The sequence below is a fragment of the Nannospalax galili genome, unplaced genomic scaffold (genome assembly GCF_000622305.1).
Source record: "Nannospalax galili isolate Female #2095 unplaced genomic scaffold, S.galili_v1.0 scaffold1436, whole genome shotgun sequence".
NCBI classification, from domain to species: Eukaryota; Metazoa; Chordata; class Mammalia; order Rodentia; family Spalacidae; genus Nannospalax; species Nannospalax galili.
In genome coordinates, this window is record NW_008338997.1 from 467,579 (window position 1) to 487,647 (window position 20,069).

The window sequence follows — 20,069 nt, forward strand, 5'->3', positions numbered from 1 at the left end:
ATATAGTGAGTTTCAGGACAGCTGGGGCTACAGAGAGACCCTGTCTCAAAAAGACAAAAAAACAAAACAAAACAAAAAACAATAGGGGCTGGAGAGATGGCTCAGTGGTTAAGAACACTAGCTTCTCTTACAGATGACCTGAATTTCATTCTCACATCTGGTGGCTCACAAATGTCTGTAACTCCAGTTCCAGAGGGTCCAATGTCCTCTTTTGGCCTCCATGGATACCTGCATTCACATGCATACATACATAATTAAAAATTATTATTATATATATATTTTTTAGTATTTTGAGACAGGGACTCCCTGTAGCCCCAGTTGGCCTGTAACTCACTATGTAGACCAGGCTAGCCTCACAGATGATCCACCTGCCTCTGCCTCCTGAGTGCTGGGATTAAAGGCATGCACCACCATGCCTTGCCTAAAAAATAAATATTTTTAAAGTTAAAAAAAAAGATTTATGGGCTTATGAGATGCCCCAGTGGGTAAAGGCCTGAGTTTGACCCTCAAGGACAACATGGTGAAGGAGGAGTAAACTCATACACGTTGTCCTCTGGCCTCAACATGTACACTGTGGCATGGCATTGCCACTATGCACTAAAGCTTTTAAAAAGTAAGGTGGGGTGAGTAGCAGGGCACAGTGGCACCAGCCTGTAATCCCAGCACTTGGGAGGTGGAGGAGGCAGGAAGATTGGGAGTTCAAGGTCATCCCTGTCTACATAGTGAGTTGGAAGCAAGCCTGGGCTACATGAGGCAGGGAGGAGGGTGGAGAAAAGGGGGAGAGTGAGAGAGAATGAATGAATTCTGGGGTGGAGACAAGTTTACAATCTAAATATTTAATGTGCATGAGGGTTTTGCCTGCATGGATGTCAGTGCACCACATGCATGCAAAGCCCATGGAGATTGGAGAAGGTTGGCTGGTCACCAATCACGGAAAGATTAGCCATGAGAGTCCGGGGAGGATCATGAAGCTCCCTCTTGACCAACCAGGGCTGCTTGCAGAACTCATGTATCTCATCCATGGAGCCTGCAGGCTTGGAACTGTCTCCACTGGCCCAGAAAAGGGGCAACGTCTCAGTACCTCGGACAGCGCCTCACACACCTCTACTGTTGCTGTCCATGTTGCTGATGCACTGATGCCTCAGGAGACTGTAGAAGGGTGCCCAGAGTAAGACAGAGGACTGGTAACCCTGACGACCATTGTGACAGCATGCCTTCTCTTTCCCCAACACCCAATACAAATAGATAACCCTTTTGTAGCGGGTACAAACTAAGCTCTTTAAAAGCTTTCCCAGCCTGGGAGTTAAACTCAATGAGAGGTCATTTGCTTAGTTTAAGAGGCTGTGGATTCCATCCTCAGCATTGCAATAAATGTTTGTGGTCAGGCATGGTGCTGCACTTGGAAGATGAAGAATTTAAAGGTTATTCTCAGTTTTATAGTGAGTTTGAGGCCAGCCTGGGCTACATGAAACCTTGTCTCAAAAATCAAACCTGAGGCAGGCATGGTGGCTCACGCCTGTAATCTCAGCACTTGGGAAGCAGAGGCAGGCTGATCTCTGTGAGTTCCAGGCCAGCCTGGTCTACATAGTGAGTTCCAGGCCAGCTGGGGCTATAGGGAGACCCTGTCTCAAAAAGATTTTAAAAGGCTGGGCATGGTGGCACACGCCTTTAATCCCAGCACTCGGGAGGCAGAGGCAGGCGGATCTCTGTGAGTTCAAGGCCAGCCTGGTCTACATAGTGATTTTCCAGGCCAGCTGGGGCTACAGAGAGACCCTGTTTCAAAAAGACCAAAAAAAATTTTTTTTAAATCAAAAGTAGTCAGGTGTGGTGGCACATGCCTTTAAATGCAGTACTCAGGAGGCAGAGGCAGAGGCCAGTGGATCTCTGTGAGATGGAGGCCAGTTTGGTCTTCAGACCAGGCCAGCTGAGGCTACAGGGAGACTGTCTCAAAAAACAAAAACGAGAGAAGTGCATGTTGCAAAGCCTGATGACTTAAGTTTGATCCCCAGAACACAAGTAAATGAGGATGGAGAGATGGCCCAGTGGTTAAGAGGACCCAAGTTTGATTTCCAGCACAAACTAACAACCATTCATAACTCCAGTTCCAGGGGTTCCAATGCCCTCTTCTGACCTTGGGCACTGCATGACACAGGTACACTTGCAGGCAGTTATGGGGAAGGAGAGAACCAACTAAACAAAATGACCTCTGACCTCCACATGCAAGCTGTGGCATGACAGCTTGCATTCCACCATCATGTGCACGTGCACACACACACACATGTGTACATACACACATTAGTACAATAATACTAATAAGTAATAAAAAAGTACAGAGCCGGGTGAGGTGGCACATCCCATTACTTGGAGGTGGAGGCAGGAGAATCAGGAGTTCAAAGACATCCTCAAGCTACACAGGGAATTCAAGATCAGCTTGGACTGAGATCTGTTCTCAGACCAAAATGTGTAAATGAATGAATGCATGCAAGATGAGCCTGACGGTACCTGGAGTCCCAGCACTCAGGAGGCTGAGTTAAGAGGCTGGACATTAGTTTGAGCCAGCCTGGGACACATAGGGTGTTTCAGGCCAGCCTGAATCAGACTGAGATGCTGATTCAAATAAATCAATAAATAAACAAACAAATGAGAGATTTGTTAGAAGAATGAGTAATCCTTTTAGCATGCCAGCGAATTCCAAGGCATAGGTCACCCCACAGTAGCTAGCTTTCCCCGACTCCTCCCTGATTACAAGTGTTCTACCCTCCTAGAAGCTTCTCTATAACAATCACCCTCTGTAAAGACAGGGAGACAGAATTCTTGCATGAGGGGGAAAACTGTGTTCTGGAGAGTTCTGTGGAATGACTGCCTCTTTGCTAAATGTCACTGAGCCTACATCTGTGAGCACCTACTGGGTGTCAGAGGCCATGCTGGGAGCTGGGGAATCAATCATCTGAGACTAATGCCATCAATAAATGCATCATGTTGGAAGTGGGGTTTGCTGTTGTTGTTGTTTTGGTCTTCTTGATTTTTTGAGACAGTCTCCCCCAGCTAACCTGAAACTCACTATGTAGACCAGGCTGACCTCAAACTCACAGAGATCCACCAACCTCTGTCTCCTGAGTGCTGGGATGGAAGTAGTGTTCTTTGAGTAGAGACAGAAGGTAATCTATTCAATGCTATGCATGGTGGCCCACACCTTTAGTCCTAGCACTGGGGGCAGGGGGAGAGGCAGGTGTATCTCTATGAGATCCAGGCCAGCTTGGTCTACACAGGGAGTGCCAGGCCAGCTATGGCTACCTGTCTCAAAGGGACCAAAAAAACCACAAACAAACAAAAAAAAAAACATTCGAGCCAGACACAGGTCCTAGAGTATCAGCTATTTGGGAAGCTAAGGCCGGGGCTCTCTTGAGCCCAGGAGTTTTGGGGTTAAGCATAGGCAATATCATGAAAATCCTTTTTCTTTCTTTCTTTCTTTCTTTTCTTTATTTTTTGGTTTTGGTTTTTTGAGACAGGGTCATCCAATGTAGTCCCAGGTGGCTTGGATCTCACTATGTAGACCAGACTAGCTTGGAACCCACAGAGATCCACCTGCCTCTGCCTCGAGAGTGCTGGGATTAAAGACCTGTGCCACCACCCCCAGCTTATTATTTTCATGAGTATGTGCATGTGCCTGCTAGAGTTTATGTGTACCATGTGTATATAGGAGCCTGTGGAGGCCAGTAGAGAGGGTGAGAGCTCCTGGAACTGGAGTTACAGATGATTGTGGGTGCTAGGAACTGACCCTGGGTCCTCTATAATGAAAGCAAGTGTTCTTAAGTGCCGAACCATGTTTCCAGTTCTAAGCTTTTATAAGATTTATTTTTATTTTACGTTTGAGTGTTTTGCTTGCATATATGTAAGTGCACCGTATGTGGGCAATGCCCACGGAGGCCAGAAGAGGGCATCAGATCCCCTGGAACTGGAGTTACAGATGGTTGTTAGCTGCCATGTGGGTGCTGGAAACTGAACCCAGGTTCTCTGCAAGAGCAACTAGTGCTCTTAATTGCTGAGATAGCTCTCCAGATAGTTCTCTGCATACTTGTATTCAAGTATGTCCATGGGTAGGTAGGGATGTGTGTGTGTGTGTGTGTGTGTGTGTGTGTGTGTGTGTGTGATGGACAGAATGTGGAATGTGAATGTGGGACAGTGTGTATGGGCAACTTTGTATCAGATAAAGTTGAGCTGTGACTGTGGGGTAATTGGAAATGGAATATATGCAGAAACACTGATGTGGGTGTGTGCTCGGGGTGCCCAGCTGTGTGTGGGGGCGTGCTGGGGGATGTTTTCCGTCCCCAGAGGGAGAGAGAAAGCTCAGGAAATCACAGTTCTGCCTTGCCTCTGGGTCTCCAGGCAACAGTACCACTTTGAAATTACCAGGAGACAAGGTTGCCAGGGTAACAGGGGCTTGAGTGATGCTCTGGAGCAATGTCTGGGCTGAACAATCAAGATCACTCACCTTGGTTCTTATCAATATTACCTTCCTTCATTCATTGATTTAACAAGAATATATCTGAGTATCTCCAGTGCATTAAGCAGAATTCTGTGCCCTGGAGAGACAGAAGTGAAGGAACCAGCCGAGGTCCCTGCATATTTCATACTCTGTCAGCACTGCTTGGTCTCACCAACCTCTTTCTTTGGCTTCTGTTCTCTCTTCCCTCCACACAAGCAAGCATGAAGAAGGGTCCAGGCCAAAGAGGAAGTAAGATGTGAGCCCTCTTCAAACAGCCTCATGGAGGGAACTTCGAGGATGACTCATCCATCCTGTAAAGCACTGTCATACAAGCCTGAGGAATGGAGTTCAGAACTTCAGAACCTATATAAAAGCTGAGCACAAGACAGGGTGTGGTGGCCCACGCCTTTAATCCTAGCACTCTGGAGGCAGAGTGAGATTGAGGCCAGCCTCGTCTACATAGCAAGTTCTAGGTCAGCCAGGGATAGATAGAATGAGACCCTGACTCAAAAGACAAACAAAACAAAATGTTGAACACAGGAGTATGGGTCTGTCATGCCAGCTTTCCTACCAGGAGACAGGAGAGGAGAACTCCCTCAAATTCTCATGCCAGTCACCTTGGTGTACACAGGGTGAACAAGACACCTGCTTACACAAACTGGAGGAACAGGACCAACAGCTGAGGCCGTCCTCTCAGTCCTACACATACAGTGTCATTTGAGTCCCCGTTCCCCCCGCCCCCGCCCGGTGGCTACACACAAAGATTTTTGTTGTGTGTGTCTTTTTCAGACAGGGTCTCCCTGTAGCCCCAGCTGGCCTGGAACTTGTGATATAGAGCAGCCTGGCTTCAATCATACAGAGATCTATCTACTTCTGCCTCCCAAATTTTGGGATCAAAGATGTGCACCACTACATCTACCTTTATTTTGTTTTGTTTTAAGACAGGGTCTCAGTTAGTAGCCCTGGCTGGCCTGGAACTCACTATGTAGAGCAGGGTGGCCTCCCAGTGCTAGGATTAAGGGCATGCCCCACCACACCCACTTGCAGTAAATACTCTTAACCACTGAACTATGTCTCTAGTCCAAAAGATGTTTTATAAATCAAAACAAAAATCAGTGATATGGCTCAGAGGGTAAAGGCACTTGCCATCATGTCTGAAGACTCAGGAACCCACATGGTAGAAGGCAGAATTGCCTCCAACAAATTGTCCTCTGACATCCATATGCATGCATACACACACACACACACACACACACACACACACACACACACACACAGAGTAAATGAATGTAAAATTTCCCTCATAGAGGGCAAGAGATGTGGTTCAGTTCATAGAATGTAAACATACACAAAACCCTGGGCTTGATTCCCAAAATTGCATAAGCCTGGTTAAGTAATCTTAACCACTAAGCTATATCTCCAGCCCCTGCAAGGTTAATTAAAAATCATTTGTCCAGATTCTGCCCATCTTATAAAAGTCATTCCCACACACAGAAGCCCATCTATGAGTCCTGAGCTAAGTCTGTAACACATATAAATACAAGCCTAGCCAGGCGTGGTGGCGCAGGCCTTTAATCCCAGCACTTGGGAGGCAGAGGCAGGCGGGTCTCTGTGAGTTCAAGGCCAGCCTGGTCTACATAGTGAGTTCCAGGACAGCTGGGGATACAGGGAGACCCTGTCTCGAAAAGACTCCCCTCCAAAAAAAATACAAGCCTATAATCAGGCATGCAGAGAGAAGCAAATAATAACCTCTCTGCCTGTGAACTGTCCTTGGGTAATCAGCAAATATCCACACAGACAGGAGGCACACTGACACATTGCAATGACTACAAGGATCATAAGACCCATTTTTCAGATGCGCAAACTGAGGCTGAGTCCCTTTTTTAAAAAAATTATTTTATTTAGTATTTTTATTTTATGAGTATATTGGTTGCATGTATGTGAGTGCACCTGTGTGGTGCAATGCCTCGGAGGTCAGAAGAGGGAGTTGGAGTCCCCTGAAACTGGAGTTATTGCTGGAAATCAAACCCAGGTCCTCTACAAGAGCAGTCAGTGCTCTTAACTGCTGAGCCATCTCTCCAGCCCCAAGAGTCCCTTTTAAAAAAAAAGACTGATTGTCGGGCATGGTAGTGCACACCTTTAATCCCAGCACTTGGGAGGCAGAGGCAGGCAGCTCGCTGTCAAAAGCAAGTTCCAGGCCAGCTGGGGCTACAGGGAGACCCTGTCTCAAAAAGACAAAACAAAACAACAACAACAACAACAACAACAACAATAAAACCTGTCATGTAGCCCAGGCTGGCCACAGACTCATTATGTTGCCCAGGGTGACTCTGAACTTATGTCCTCCTGCCTCCACCTTCCCAGTGCCAGGATGACAGCCAGGACCACTATACCCAGCTTATGCAGCACTGGGGATAGAACACAGAGCTTTGTGCATGCTGAGTGAGAGCTCTACCCACTGAGCTACAACCCCAGTTCTCCAGTCTAAGTGTCTTTGTAACATGTCAATGATTTGGGCCCCCTCTAGGCCTTAACCTTTATATTTGTCTAATGGGCTCACTATGTCACAATAATAGCCAGGTGTGGGGCTGTACACCTTTAATACCAGCACTCATGAGACAGAGGCACGTGGATCTCTGTGAGTTTGAGACAAGCCTGGTCTATTTAGTGAGTTCCAGTCCACCTGGGTCAAATACTGAGCGCCTGTCTCAAAAAGAAAAGAAAATAATTCAAATAGTTGGTCTGGAGAAGATGGCTGGGTGGTTAAGAGCACTGGCTGCTCTTGCAGAAGACCTGGGTTTGGTTCCCAGCACCTGGTGGCTAACAATCACCTGTAACTCCAGTTCCATGGAGTCTGATACCTTTCTTCTGGACTCTGTTGGCATTTCATGCAGGCAAAACACTCATACACACAAAATAAAAAAATATCAAGGCATGGCGATGCACGCCTTTAATCCCAGCGTTCACGAGGCAGAGGCAAGAGGATCTCCGCGAGATAGAGGCCAGCCTGGTCCACATAGTGAGTTCCAGGAACAGGGAGATCTTGTCTCAAAGAAATAAAATATAAATAATTTTTTTTTTAAAGTCACAACAATAGTATACATGCTACGTCCCCCAGCAGAATCCTTCACGGTAAAGTGAGCACCTGTTTCCTCCATTTGCTGGCGTAGGGGCTCACAAAGCTATCGTTGACCGACAGCTCCAGAGACCAACGGAGAAACTGGATACTGTAGCCAGCCTATGAGACCTCAGTGTGGGCGGACCTAAGAGACAAGCACGATCCTGATTGGGCAGACCTGCTTCGCTAAATGGCGGAGACACTGAGGCGGGTGCTGAGTGGCGGTAACGCGGCTGGGACCGGAGAGGACACCACGGCCGAGTCGGGGCCACCTGTGCTGCTGCTCGGCGCCCAGGGCTCCGGGAAGACGTCCCTAATGTTCGCGACCGCGCTGGAAGCGGCGGGAGAAGGCTGCGGGCCTGTCCTCTTCCTGACCCGGAGGCCGCTTCAGAGGCTACCGCGCAGTACACGAGCAGCACGCGAGCCGTTAAGGCTGCAGGTAACTGTGGGGCAAGACCTACGGCGTGTCATCCAGTGGTGGCGGAAATGACTCATGAGTGACAGGTGGGCGCGGAAATGAATGGCATGTCGGCCTACCAATGAGGACGCGAAGCATAGATGGCTGACTGCTCACCAGGCCAATCAGGTGGTGGTGAGGCGGATCCATGTTGAATGACACACGCGTTGTAAAACCACCCAGAGATGTGTTGACGTGACGGACTTGAGACCGTACCCCGCCCCCCCAATATTTTTAGCTTAAATAATTCTCAGCAGTGATAAGTGCTAAAAAAGAGTGCTAAAAAATCTGCTACTTCACTCTGGAGCTTTCTGTCCCAGGCCTAAAAACCTCCCTCAAGCATGCAGCCATTTCATGGAGTCTTGGCCTCCTATACTGAATCTAGTTTTTTCCTTCTTTTCCAATATTCTAGAAGGTTCGATTCCAGTACCCACCCTCAACTCTTGAGCTTCTCCAACTGCTAGCCTCCACCCATGAGGTCCCAGGGCCTGCCCCCTGCCTTTTGCTGCTGGACGGCCTAGAAGAGTACCTAGCAGAAGATCCCGGGACCCAGGAAGCCGCCTACTTGGCTGCACTGCTTCTAGATACTGCAGCCTACTTCAGCCACCGACTGGGATCCAATCGAAGCTGCGGGCTCATGGTAGCCCTTGAGACCCAAGTAGAAGCAGATGGTGCTGATGCCCCACAGCTGACTTTGCTTCAAAGGTATTTTCCTGCCAAATGTTGGCTGCAGCCAGAGGCACCAGGTCTGGGACAGCAAGGCTGCTTCCGAGCCTGCCTAGAGTTAGGCACGCCGGGCCCCAGAGCAGAGTGGACATTTAAGTTCTTTCCCGATGGAGAGATGAAGATCACCCCATGGCCCACCCAGCCTACAAGCCCCAGCCCAGACAAGAAGAGTTCAAGTGCTGGAGGCCAGTCCTTAACCTCAGTATGTGACAATGTCTCTGGGCAGTTTCCTGGGCCTGGAACTGCAGGACAAGTGCATATGCAAAGACCTAAAGAATAGAAAGTGGTTTTTCTCTTTAGAAATTAGCATTGTTGGGGGCCAGTGAGAGGGGTCAGTGGGTAAAGGTGCTTGCTACCAAGCCTGATGCAAATTTGATCCGCAGGACCTACATGGTGCAGGGAGAGAACCAGCTCCCACAGCGTGTCATCTGATCTCCATACTGGGGCACTGAAACACGTTCACACACTAATAATAACAGTAAATAAAATAAAATTTAGAATAGATATATTCATCTGTGGCTGCCTCTTTTTTTTAAAAAAAAATTTATTTTATGTGTATGCGTGTATTGCCTGCATACAGGTACGTGCGCCTGTGTTGTGCAATGCCCTCAGAGGTCAGAAGAGGCTGTCGGATCCCCTGGGACTGGAGTTACAGATGGACAGTTGTTAGCTGCCATGGGCATGCTGGGATTTGAACCCAGGTCTTCTGCAAGAACAACCAGTGTTCTTAACCACTGAGCCATCTCTCCAGCACCAATATGAGCATTTCCCTGTATATATGTAATATGCATGCAATGTCTGCAGAGATCAGAAGAGGGTGTTGGATCCCCTGGAACTGTAGTTACAGAGGTTGTTAATGTTGTGCTACAAGAGCAGCCAGTGCTCTTAACTGATGAGTCAGCAGCCAGTGCTCTTAACTGATGAGTCAGCTCTCCAACTTCCTCCCTTTTTTTTTTTTAAATTGAGACAGGGTCTCACTATGTAGTCCTGTCTGGCCTAGAACTCCCCATATCAACCATGATAGCCTGGAACTCACAGAGATCCACCTACCTCTGCCTCCCAAGAGTGCTAGGACTAAATAAAGGTATGGACAAGGACATCCAATTAAGAAAAAGGTTTTTTTGTCTTTTTGAAGCAGGGTCTCCCTGTAGCCGCAGCTGTTCTGGAACTCACCATGTAGACCAGGCTGGCCTTGAACTCACAGAGATCCGCCTGCCTCTGCCTCCCAAGTGCCACCACGCCCAGCTAAGAAAAACTTAAAAAGTGATTAAACTGGCCAAGTGTGATGGCATTTGCATTTAATCTCTGCACTCAGGAGGCAGAGGCAGATGGATCTCTGTGAGTTAAAGGCCAGCCTAGTGAGTTGGAGGCCAGTTGGGGTTACAGGGAGACCCTGTCTCAAAACAAAACACCCTGCTAGAGAGATGGCTCAGTGGTTAAGCATGCTTACTATTCTTGCAGAGGGACTGATTTGGTTCTCAGTACCCACAATGAGCAGCCCAGAACCACCTATAATTACAATTTCCTTGGGTCTGACACCTTCTTATAGCCTTTGTGGGCATCTAACTCACATGCACAGAATTAAAAAATAAAATAGAAAATAAAAAAGAAAGCTGTAATCCCCGCACATGGGAATTGGAACAGGAAGATCAGGAGATGGAGGCCAGCCTGGGCTACATGAGACCGTATCTCAAAAAATAATAAAATAGGGGCTGGAGAGCTGGCTCAGTAGTTAAGAGCACTGGCTGCTCTTGCAGAGGACCTGGGTTCATTCCCAGCACCCACATGGCAACTGTCTATAACTCCACTTTCAGGGGATCCAGTGCCCTACTCTGCCCTCTCACGCGTACAAATGTGGTACACTTACATACATGTAGGTAAAGCACTCATACACAAAATAAAATGAAAAAAAGAAAAAGTAAATGTAGACTTACTGCTGCGTCACATGTCGGGCTTGTCATAGTGCTTTCTTAAAACATGACCTACTTAAGCCAGGCATGGTGGCACACGCTTGTAGTCCCAGCACTTAGGAGGCAGAGGCAGGCAGATCTCTGTGAGTTCAAGGCCAGCCTCGTCTACATAGTTCCAGGACAGCTGGGGCTACAGGGAGATCCTGTCACAAAAAGACCAAAAACACAAACAAAAAACCCCTCAAAACAAAACATGACCTTCTTCAGAAGGGAGGTTGACTTACTGTTGTTAGTAGCTGAGATTGAAAGAATAAATCACTTGCCTGTGTGCACAGCTGAACTACATTTCCCAGCATCCCCTGGTTCTAGCTAGAGTCCTGCGATGTGACTGCTTCTAGCCAACAGTGAAAGATCCAAAAGACCGGGGTTCAAATCCCAGTACCCACATGGCAGCTAACAGTCCATGACTCCAGTTCCAGGGGATTCAACAGCCTCTTCTGTCCTCCTCAGGCATTGCATGACATGGGTGCACTTACCTACATGCAGGCAATACACGCATACACATAAAAAAATAAAATAATGAATAAAATAAAAAGAAAGGAAAGATAGAGCATGTTTTCAGGTGAGATCCCTAAAATGGCCAGTGGGATCCTCTGTATCCTGCAGGGACATCCCAGAGGATTCAACCCAAGATGACCTTGAGGGGAGATGAAGCTGCAGACAGACTAGAGTATACATCTGACTCTTCTCAGGCTTGCAGTTGAGAAACTGCTTAGTGGGTGTTGTGCAGAAATTTCCTCACAGACAGTCTGTCCTGTAAGGAAGCTCCTTAAGATACAGGATCTGGGGCTGGAGAGCTGGCTTGGCAGTTAAGAGCACTGGCTACTCTTGCTGAGGATCAGGTTTGGTTCCCAGCATCCACAGGGAGGCTAACAACCATCTGTAACTCTAGACCAGACTCCCTCTTCTGACCTTAGAGGGCATTGTACACATGTGGTACACTTACATATACATAGGTAAAACACATAAAACTCATATGCATAAAATAAAAAACATTTTTTAAAAAACAAGTCATGGTAGGAAAATCGATACATATATATTTGTATATACAGAAAGATAACTGTACATCCTCAAAAATATTCCAAGGTTGTAACTTTCTGAGAAGGATGGACTGGATAGAGAGCTGAGGTTAGCTGTGCTCTTCTTACCTGTGAGTGTGGCTTCACCAGCCCTGTTCAGAAAGTCCTGAGCTTGGGGTCCTCTTGGATCCCCAGGCTTTTTCAGGCTGAAGTCCTTACAGCAGACCATGTGGGCAGAGGCTCTGGGGCTGGGACAGGCTGTTCTCATAAGGGTGAGAGAAGGGGCCATTGGATGAGTCCCCATGGACTCCCTGGGAGCCTCCTGAACTGTAATCTGTTGAGATGCCTGAATCAGATACCACGAGGTACAGGTACTTTAGGTGAGGAGGGGTGGGAGGTAGCTGAGGGGGCAGTGCCCGAGGGCGCAAGAGCTGAGAGCTGGAGTCTAGGATGGTATACTCAAAGCTGGAAGGTGAGGTATCCTCTGGCCTAGGCTTCAAGGCCAAGTCAGAGGAGCAGGAAGATGCTCTGGAGCTTTCATCCACAGCCACTGGACCCACAGTGTCCCCAGGTCCTGAGAGGTCCTTGCTGCCTGGGCTCCGAGGCAGTAACCACTCATCCAACACCAGGTAGGTGTCCTGGGCTTGCTCACTGTCCACTGGCTCCAGCAAGGGCCCCTCATCATCCATGTCAGGCCTGGAGGCCTGGGTGATCCCCCAACAGCACTCCGAGAGGACTTCCAGTCGGGCTGGTGGGTCCTCAGAGAAAGGGGTCCATGGGCTCCACCACAAACAACCATCATGCTGCAACAGCCACAGCTGAAAAGACAGTACCCACATGATCAAAGGCCTGGGCATGGGCCAGCAGGCCAGTCCCAGGTACCAGGAAGATTGACCAGCTCACCTACCTGAAAGTTACCCTTGTGGGTGGTGAAGAGACCCTCAAATTCGCTCTCTGGGCTTGGGATGCCAGGCCAAATCTTCTGCTTCAGGCTCCTGTTGAGGTCATTAGAAACAAGTTCATGGACACGAGGGACTGGACACTCATCAGGGTCCTCTCAGAACCCCCATTCAGACACCAACGCTCCTGGAAGATTGGAAAACAGGCTGCCCAGGAAACTCCCGAAAGGCCCTACCAAAGGGTAACCGGAATAGTTTTGAGAGATGCATAGAGTTTAAAACATGCTGCCTCATATCCTTCATCACTGTTTTCCATAGGTACGAAGTACATTCATAAAATCCAGGGCTGGAGATGTAGTACAGTATTGAGCACTTTCAAGGCTATGGGTGGGATTCCAAGCACCAGCAAAATAATAAAGTAAAATAATAAGTAAAACAATAAATAACAAAAATTTTAAAGGAGTAAAATAAAATTTTAAAATAGGATTAAAATGGTAAAATAGAATAAAATAATAAAATAGTAAATTTAAATTAAAAACTAAATTAGCTGCTGGATGTGGTGGTGCACACCTTTAATTCCAGCACGTGGGAGGCAGAGGCTGGCAGATCTCTGTGAAATGGAGGCCAGCCTGGCTACAAAGCGAGTTCCAGGCCAGCTGGCTACAGGGAGATCTTGTCTCAAACAAAAACGAAAACAAAAATAAACTAAAGTAACAAGATAAAATAGTAAAGTAAAATAAATGTAAAAGATAAAAATTAAATAATATAAAATTAAACAAGAAAATAATTATAAATAACATAATAAATAAAATAAAATGAAATTTAAAAATAGTGCATGTGTGTCTGTGTCTGTGTCTGTGTTTATTTTCCAACCAAATAATGCACAGGGTCACAAAAGACAAGCAGGATCTGTACTTTATGGATAAAGTAGTAAAGGCATTTCAAGCAGAAGGATATAGTGTGAAAAGCTTTGTGTACACTGGGAACTAGAAATACCTCAGCCGGGCTAGGCAGATCATTAAAACAGCTGGGCTTAAATAGTTTCCATTAAACTATGGGGTTGATTTGACAAAGTTAAGGACCCTGGGGAAAGGAACTAGCAAAGGGATCTAGGAAAGAGTAGCTATTTGAAGTAAAAGAACCCCAGCAGGCCCACATGAACAGAAAAGTCTAGAGTCTAGTGTCTACTCGCACTTGCATTCCAAGTGACCCTCCACGCTGCGTGACTTTGGGCCAGTGCTAGCCCTCTCTGAGCCTAGCTTTCCCTAGTGAAAAGCTAGGGCGGGGGGATTCCGAGGAGGATCTGGGTTAGATGCTCGTATTGGGGGCTCACCGGCGGTTGGAGAGCAGAGCCAGCACTATCAGCAGCATCGCGATGAGGACCAGGATGACAGCCAGCGTCAGGATTAGCGGGTCCAGGTCTAGGAGGCAGGAAGGCGGTCAGGGAGGAGATGGTTTGTGGGATGTTCCGCCCAGCTTCACCCGTTCTGGGAGCCTCACCAGTAGTGGTCAGCAGCGACGCGGGCTCAGACCAAGCGCTCCAGAAACCGCTGAAACTGGGCTCTGCCATGCGTGCGCGCACTGAGAAGGTGTAGCGCGTACCGCCCCGCAGGTTGCTCAGAACACACTCTGTGCGGCCTTCCAGGATCTCCACCTGGGGCGGAGCCCGAGGAAGGGCAGGTACGGCAGGGTTACTTGGGGGAGGGGCCAAGAGATCCAGCCAATTAGCACCCAAAGAGAGCTTACCTCCATCAACACCCAGGTAGCTGGGGACGCCCTGGAGAGATCTAGCCAATCAGCACTCAACAATGAGATCAAAGGATAGGACCCCCCCATAACCAAGAGGGGTTCTGGCAATATAAAGGTGAAGGCAGACAGGCTACTCAGAGAGCCTCTGCTCTGGGGCCTAAAGATCTGAACTAGGCCTTGAGAGCGTCAGTGGGCTTACGTAAAGCAATCTTGACCATCAATGGTGTGAGTGGGCCCAAGGGCTCAAAAGATGGCTCAGCAAGTAAAGGAGCCTGTCTCCAAGCCTAAAGACCTGTTTGATCCCCAGGACCCACATGGTGGAAGTTGAGAACAACTCACTTAAGTTGTACTCTGACCTCCCGTTGACCCACATACATACACACACATAAACACACAACCCTGCCAACACATAATAAATAAATGAAATTTAAAAAATGTTTTTTGGTCTTTTTTGAGACAGGATCTCCCTGTAGCCCCAGCTGGCCTGGAACTCACTATGTAAACCAGGCTGACCTTGAACCCACAGAGATCTATCTGCCTGCCTCTGCCTCCCAAATGCTGGGATTAAAGGCGTGCCACAATGCCCAGTGAAATTAAAAAAAAATTTAAATGGCAGAAAAAGCCAGATGTGATGGTGTCACACCTTTTATCTCACCACTCAGGAGGCTGAGGCAGGTGGATCTCTGAGAGATCCAGCCTGGTGTACAGAGTTCCAGGTCAGCCTGCACTACAGGGAGACCTTTTCCAAAATAATAAAATAATAATAATAATAAAATAATTAGTAAATAGGATGTTGGGCACCAGGGGAGGGAACTGAACTGGGACACTGGAAAAGGCTGGGATGACCATCTAGGCCAGATTTAAGGAGGCCGGGTGGGTGGTCTTCCGGGAGTCTTACCCTCTGCACTCCCCCTGCACCGTTGCCTGCGGACACATCCACCTCATATCGGATATGGGTGGTCATCGGTGCCCCAGGAGGTGGCAGCCAGCGCAGCACCACGTGGCTGCCTTCCTCAGCCCGTCGTGCCAGCAGCCCTGTGGGGGCGTCCAAGAGCACTGCCAAAAGCAAAGTGAGGTGGATCAGACGGAGGAAGCCTGAGTTTTCGAGCCCCTACCCCATGTCTCTCCATTCCCCTGGAACCTACCTACTTCATTGATGTGGATGATACGGTGATAGCGCAGAGTCCCGGAGGTGGCTATGACTCGCAGTTCCAGGGGCACGAAGCTTGATGTGTCTGCGGTAGGCAGTGAGCACCAGAAACGCACTGTACCGCGGGTTGTAGGCGCCTGGTGCAGGCCACACGACTTTCGTGATTCACCCCTGTGTGCCCAGGCACCCGAGAAGAAAAGGTTGAACACTTGGCAAGGCGGGAGGTGCCTGAAGAGTGTCTGATCTCTCTCTCTCTCTCTCTCTCTCTCTCTCTTTTTTCCCAGACGTTATTCAGTTCTAGTGCACTGTAGAGAGACTGGCCCAATCCTATTGGCTCAGGCTGCATTCCCAGGGGTAATCACAAGAACATTGCTGCCCCACCCACCAACGGATGCCGAAGCTCCAGTGCAAGTGATGCCTGAGCCCAGCGATGAAGAGTTGATCCAGCCCCGGCCACCAGGGGGCGCCCCAGCTCCAATACCTTGATGCCTGAGCCCAGTGATGGAGAGGGATTGTTTCTGCCCCAGCCACCAGGTTCCACTCATCCCGTTCATTAGCCACCCTTAACCATCCGTCAGGCCGCAGGGACAGCTCTGTGACTTCCAGGAAGCTCTGGCCCGCCCTCTCCCCCACGTTGGGGCACTAGTTTTGGAGGACTCACTCGAGCTGGTAAGTGAAGCTGTAGTTGGAGCCCACTGCTTCCTCCCAGAAACAGACCAAGTCCTCCAATCGCTCTGTGAAGCACATAAGTTCTTCCGAGCCACGGGATGCCAGCATGGCCGCTAGGGAGAGAAGTGGCCATGGCAGAATTCGGGGGTGGGCGAGGGGCGGAATAAGGGACTCTGGCCACAGTCCTCCTTCCTGTTCCTGTGCAGGCCCGGTAACTTTTTTAATGCCCCGCCCTCTTCTCCAGTGGGGCCTTCGAGGGAGTCTTGCAGAAGTGGTGCCCCTAGAACTCCCAAGAGTAGGTGGCGCCTACCTGTCTCCCCGCACCCACGGCCACTCACCGCGCAGCTAGCTGAGCTGAGCCCAGCCCGCCCCAGCCCGGGACGTGCACGTCCAGTGGGTGGGTGTGTGAGAAGAGGACATGGCCTCCTATCTGTCCCTGCAGGCTGCTGGTGGCCTCCGATAACAACAGCCAACTGTATTCCCCACCCCCTTCCTCCTCCCAGCAATACAAGGGATCCTGGCCCACCAAACCGTGTTCAGTCTTCAGCCCTGCTTTACTCCTGTTCTCCCAATGAAGGGTCACCATGTGTTTGATCACATCCCCCAGAAACTCAGACACAGCACTAGCCAGCCCACTACCATCTCCTGGACTCCCTTAAAAGACAAAACAGGGCCTGGTGTGGTGGCACATGCCTTTTGTAAAGCAGAGGCGGGTGGAGTTGAAGGCTAGCCTGGTCCACATAGTGAGTTCCAGGCCAGCCTGGTCTACATAGTGAGTTCCAGGCCAGCTGGGCTACAGGGAGACCTTGTCTCAAAAATGAAAAAAAAAAAAGACAAAATGGAGTGCCTATCATCCCAGTAATTGGGAAATGGGGACAGGAGTTCAAGACCAGCGTCAGCTCTATATAGGAGTTTGAGGGCAACGTGTGCTACATGAGACTCTGTCTCACAAAAGAAAAGAAAAAGTGAAAAAGTTCTGTGTAGTGGCAGAAACAGACAAATCTCTGTGAGATGGAGCCCAGCCTGGTCTACACAGTGGGTTCCAGGCCAGCCTGGTCTACCTAGTGAGTTCAAGGCCAGCCTGGTCTACCTAGTGAGTTCCAGGCCAGCCTGGTCTACACAGTGAGTTCCAGGCCAGCCTGGTCTACCTAGTGAGTTCCAGGCCAGCCTGGTCTACACAGTGAGTTCCAGGCCAGGCTGGTCTACCTAGTGAGTTCCAGGCCAGGCTGGTCTACCTAGTGAGTTCCAGGCCAGGCCAGCTGGGGCTACAGGGAGACCCTGCCAAAACAAAAAACAAAACCAAGAACCAATCAAACAACAAAAAAAGCTGAACATGGTGGTACATGCCTTTAATCCCAGCACTGCAGAGGCAGAGGCAGAGGCAGGCAGATTTCTCTGAGAAGGAGGCCAGCCTGGTCCAAATAGCGAGCTCCAGGATAACTGGGTCTACACAGTGAGACCCTGTCTCAACAACAAAAAAACACAAATCAAAAGACAAAACTTCTTGCTCAGGCACCACCCTGGGTTTTGATCCCAGCATGCCGCTTTAGGACAGGCTCTAGAGGTTCAGACACTAATCTTGACCCCAGGGCCTACTCTAGCAAGTCCAGATGGGGCTAAGGCCCCGGCGGGGATGCATGCTGGGAGTTCAAGCCTCAGCATCACCCTCTAGGACCTAATGAGGGGGTATCCACATACAGCTCCTTACCTTTGCCCTCAAACTTGGGGTCCTGGAGGCTAGGTGAAGGCGCCCAGGCTGCTCCGGCAAGTAGGAGACAGAGGGGTCCGACTGGAGGCCACAGGGGCACCCCAAGGAAGTACCCCATGATGCAGCCCTAGCCCTAGGGAGCCCAGGGCTCCAGCCAGGCCGAATCCCCTCCACCCCTGGCACAGTCCACAGCTGAGTTAGCAGCAGCTGCCTCCACCCCGTCACAGCTGACCAGGCTCTTCCTGACCCGGAGCCTCCAAGTGGCTGCTCCCCCAATTCCCGGAGGGGGCGGTGCCTATGCGCAGCCTGAGGATAGATAAGCTACAGGCCTGGGGGTTGGGGGCGGAGGGCGGGAGCGGCTCTTGTGCCCAGTGGCTGCTTCAACTAGTGTGGGGAGTTGGGGATGGGGGGAGCCCGCAGTTTGTTTTTTTTTTTTTTTCCATCTTATGTAACAGTGAACAGGTGAGTTACCTTGGATCATGTCATCTGGAAAATCTAGCCTCGTGCAAGCTTTCAGAGCAAGTGTCCCACAAATGGAGGTTGCTGATACTGCTCCAGTCAGCAGTTTTCCCCAACCTCCCGAAAGAAATAATTATCATAAGAACGACTAAGAGTTGAGTAAGCAGGGCGAGGCTGTGTTGTGGGGCTGAAAGCATAGTAAAGGATGTTCTTTTTGTAAAATGATACATATTTGGAAATATGAGATTTCATTTATTATTTTAATTGTATTTATTATTTATTTATTTAATGTGTGAGGTTACAGGACAACTTGCAGGAATTGGTGCTCTCTTTCCACCATGTGGGTTCCAGGAATTGAACTGAGGTCCTCAGGCTTGGCAGTAAGTACCCTTACCTGCTGAGCCATCTCACAGCCCTAACTTTTTTCTGTTTTGTTTCTTTCTTTTTTGTCTGTAGACAGGGTCTCCCTAGGTAATCCTGGATGGGCTTGGAACTCCCAGATATCCACCTGCCTCTGCCTTCCAAGTGCTAGGATTAAAAAGGTGTGTGCCACTATGCCTGGTTTGCTTATTCTTTTTTTGAGCAGGGTTTGGTGTCACCCCGGACGGTCAGGAACTCACTATACAACTGAGGATGACCTTGAACTCCTGATCCTCCTGCCTCCACCTCCTAAGCTACTGGGATCTCAGAGGTATGTGCCAAAACACTGGGTTTACACAGTACTTGGACTCAAAGCCCTGCTTCTTGCCTGTTAAGAGAGCACTCTTCAACCTATGAGGGCGTTATTTTGGAAGGTGCTGGGGACCAATCCAGGACCTAAGGAAGGAATGCTGGGTAAGTGCTCTGCCGCTGAGCTACACCCCCAGCTCTTATGGCTCTTGGTCTTTCTTAGTTTTACATTCATCTCATGCAGTCTTGTGATTGAAATAAGGATCCAGGGAATCAGAGAGCCCCTGGAGGGGGAAGACAGGTATGTGTCAGTCACCCTCCTTCCGCTGTAGCAAGAAGTCACCAGGGGCGGCCGGGTTCATGGCGTAGAATACATTGGCACCATCAGGAATCAGAAGCTCTGTGGGAAGGTGGGGACCGAGGTGGGTAGCCTGCATAGTCTGGTGGCTCCAGGGACAGTCTTCTATTATTCAAAGGATTTCTCCCACATTCCTGAACCACTTCCCAGCTGCTGTGTCCATGAACATGGATGATGCCCACTTCCAGCCTGCTAAGCTCAGGGCCTACATATTCAATACCTGAACAACCTCACACAGATAATACTGTGATATTGCCCTGGCTAATTTTGGTTGTCAACCTAACACACCTGGGACGATGGCGCTTCAACTGTGGAATTTCCCCCCTCAGATTGACTTGTGTGGAATTTTCTTGATTGCTAATTGATGTATCAGGCCCAGCCCCACTGTGGGAAGTACCATCCCTAAGTCAGTCGGCAGGGTTATATAAGAAAGCAGGCTGAGCAGGCCAGGGGAGCAGCCAGTAAGCAGCATTCCTCCTTGGTCTCTGCTTCAGTTCCTGCCTTGAGTTCCTGTCCTGACTTCTCTCACTGATGGACTGTGACTTGGAAGTGTAAAGTGAAATAAATCTTTCCCTCCCTAAATTGGGTTTGGTTAGTGTTCCATCATAGCAACAGAAACCAAACTAAAACAT

The 20,069-nt window shown here is 49.1% G+C and overlaps 3 protein-coding genes across 3 annotated transcripts in view; 1 reads left to right on the forward strand and 2 right to left on the reverse strand.

Moving 5' to 3' along the window:
• Positions 1-7,742: 7,742 nt before the first annotated feature.
• On the forward strand, positions 7,743-9,295 carry Swsap1 (SWIM-type zinc finger 7 associated protein 1). Its single transcript, XM_008833583.3, has 2 exons — positions 7,743-8,043; positions 8,474-9,295. Exons 1-2 carry the CDS (start codon positions 7,795-7,797, stop codon positions 9,065-9,067), a joined length of 843 nt encoding a protein of 280 aa, XP_008831805.1. The 5' UTR covers positions 7,743-7,794; the 3' UTR covers positions 9,068-9,295.
• A 2,559-nt stretch (positions 9,296-11,854) lies between these two features.
• On the reverse strand, positions 11,855-18,144 carry Epor (erythropoietin receptor). The gene is given in 8 exon segments (NM_001301677.1): positions 11,855-12,594; positions 12,684-12,771; positions 14,009-14,096; positions 14,176-14,329; positions 15,323-15,480; positions 15,570-15,745; positions 16,236-16,356; positions 17,952-18,144. Coding segments are annotated over 8 exon segments (1,506 nt in total). The 5' UTR covers positions 18,070-18,144; the 3' UTR covers positions 11,855-11,991.
• A 620-nt stretch (positions 18,145-18,764) lies between these two features.
• Positions 18,765-20,069, reverse strand: part of Rgl3 (ral guanine nucleotide dissociation stimulator like 3) — a 21,338-nt gene continuing 20,033 nt past the window's right edge. The window contains exon 20 of the mRNA XM_008833624.3: positions 18,765-19,479. Coding sequence (XP_008831846.1) covers positions 19,388-19,479 — 92 coding nt within the window. The 3' untranslated portion in view covers positions 18,765-19,387. The remainder of the gene's footprint in view (positions 19,480-20,069) is intronic.

Excerpts from the sequence above, each read along its gene's own strand:
- Swsap1 (XM_008833583.3), top strand. The coding sequence starts at position 7,795 with ATGGCGGAGACACTGAGGCGGGTGCTGAGTGGCGGTAACGCGGCTGGG. Across the intron at positions 8,044-8,473 it reads GCGAGCCGTTAAGGCTGCAG|AAGGTTCGATTCCAGTACCC; the intron begins GTAACTGTGGGG and ends CCAATATTCTAG.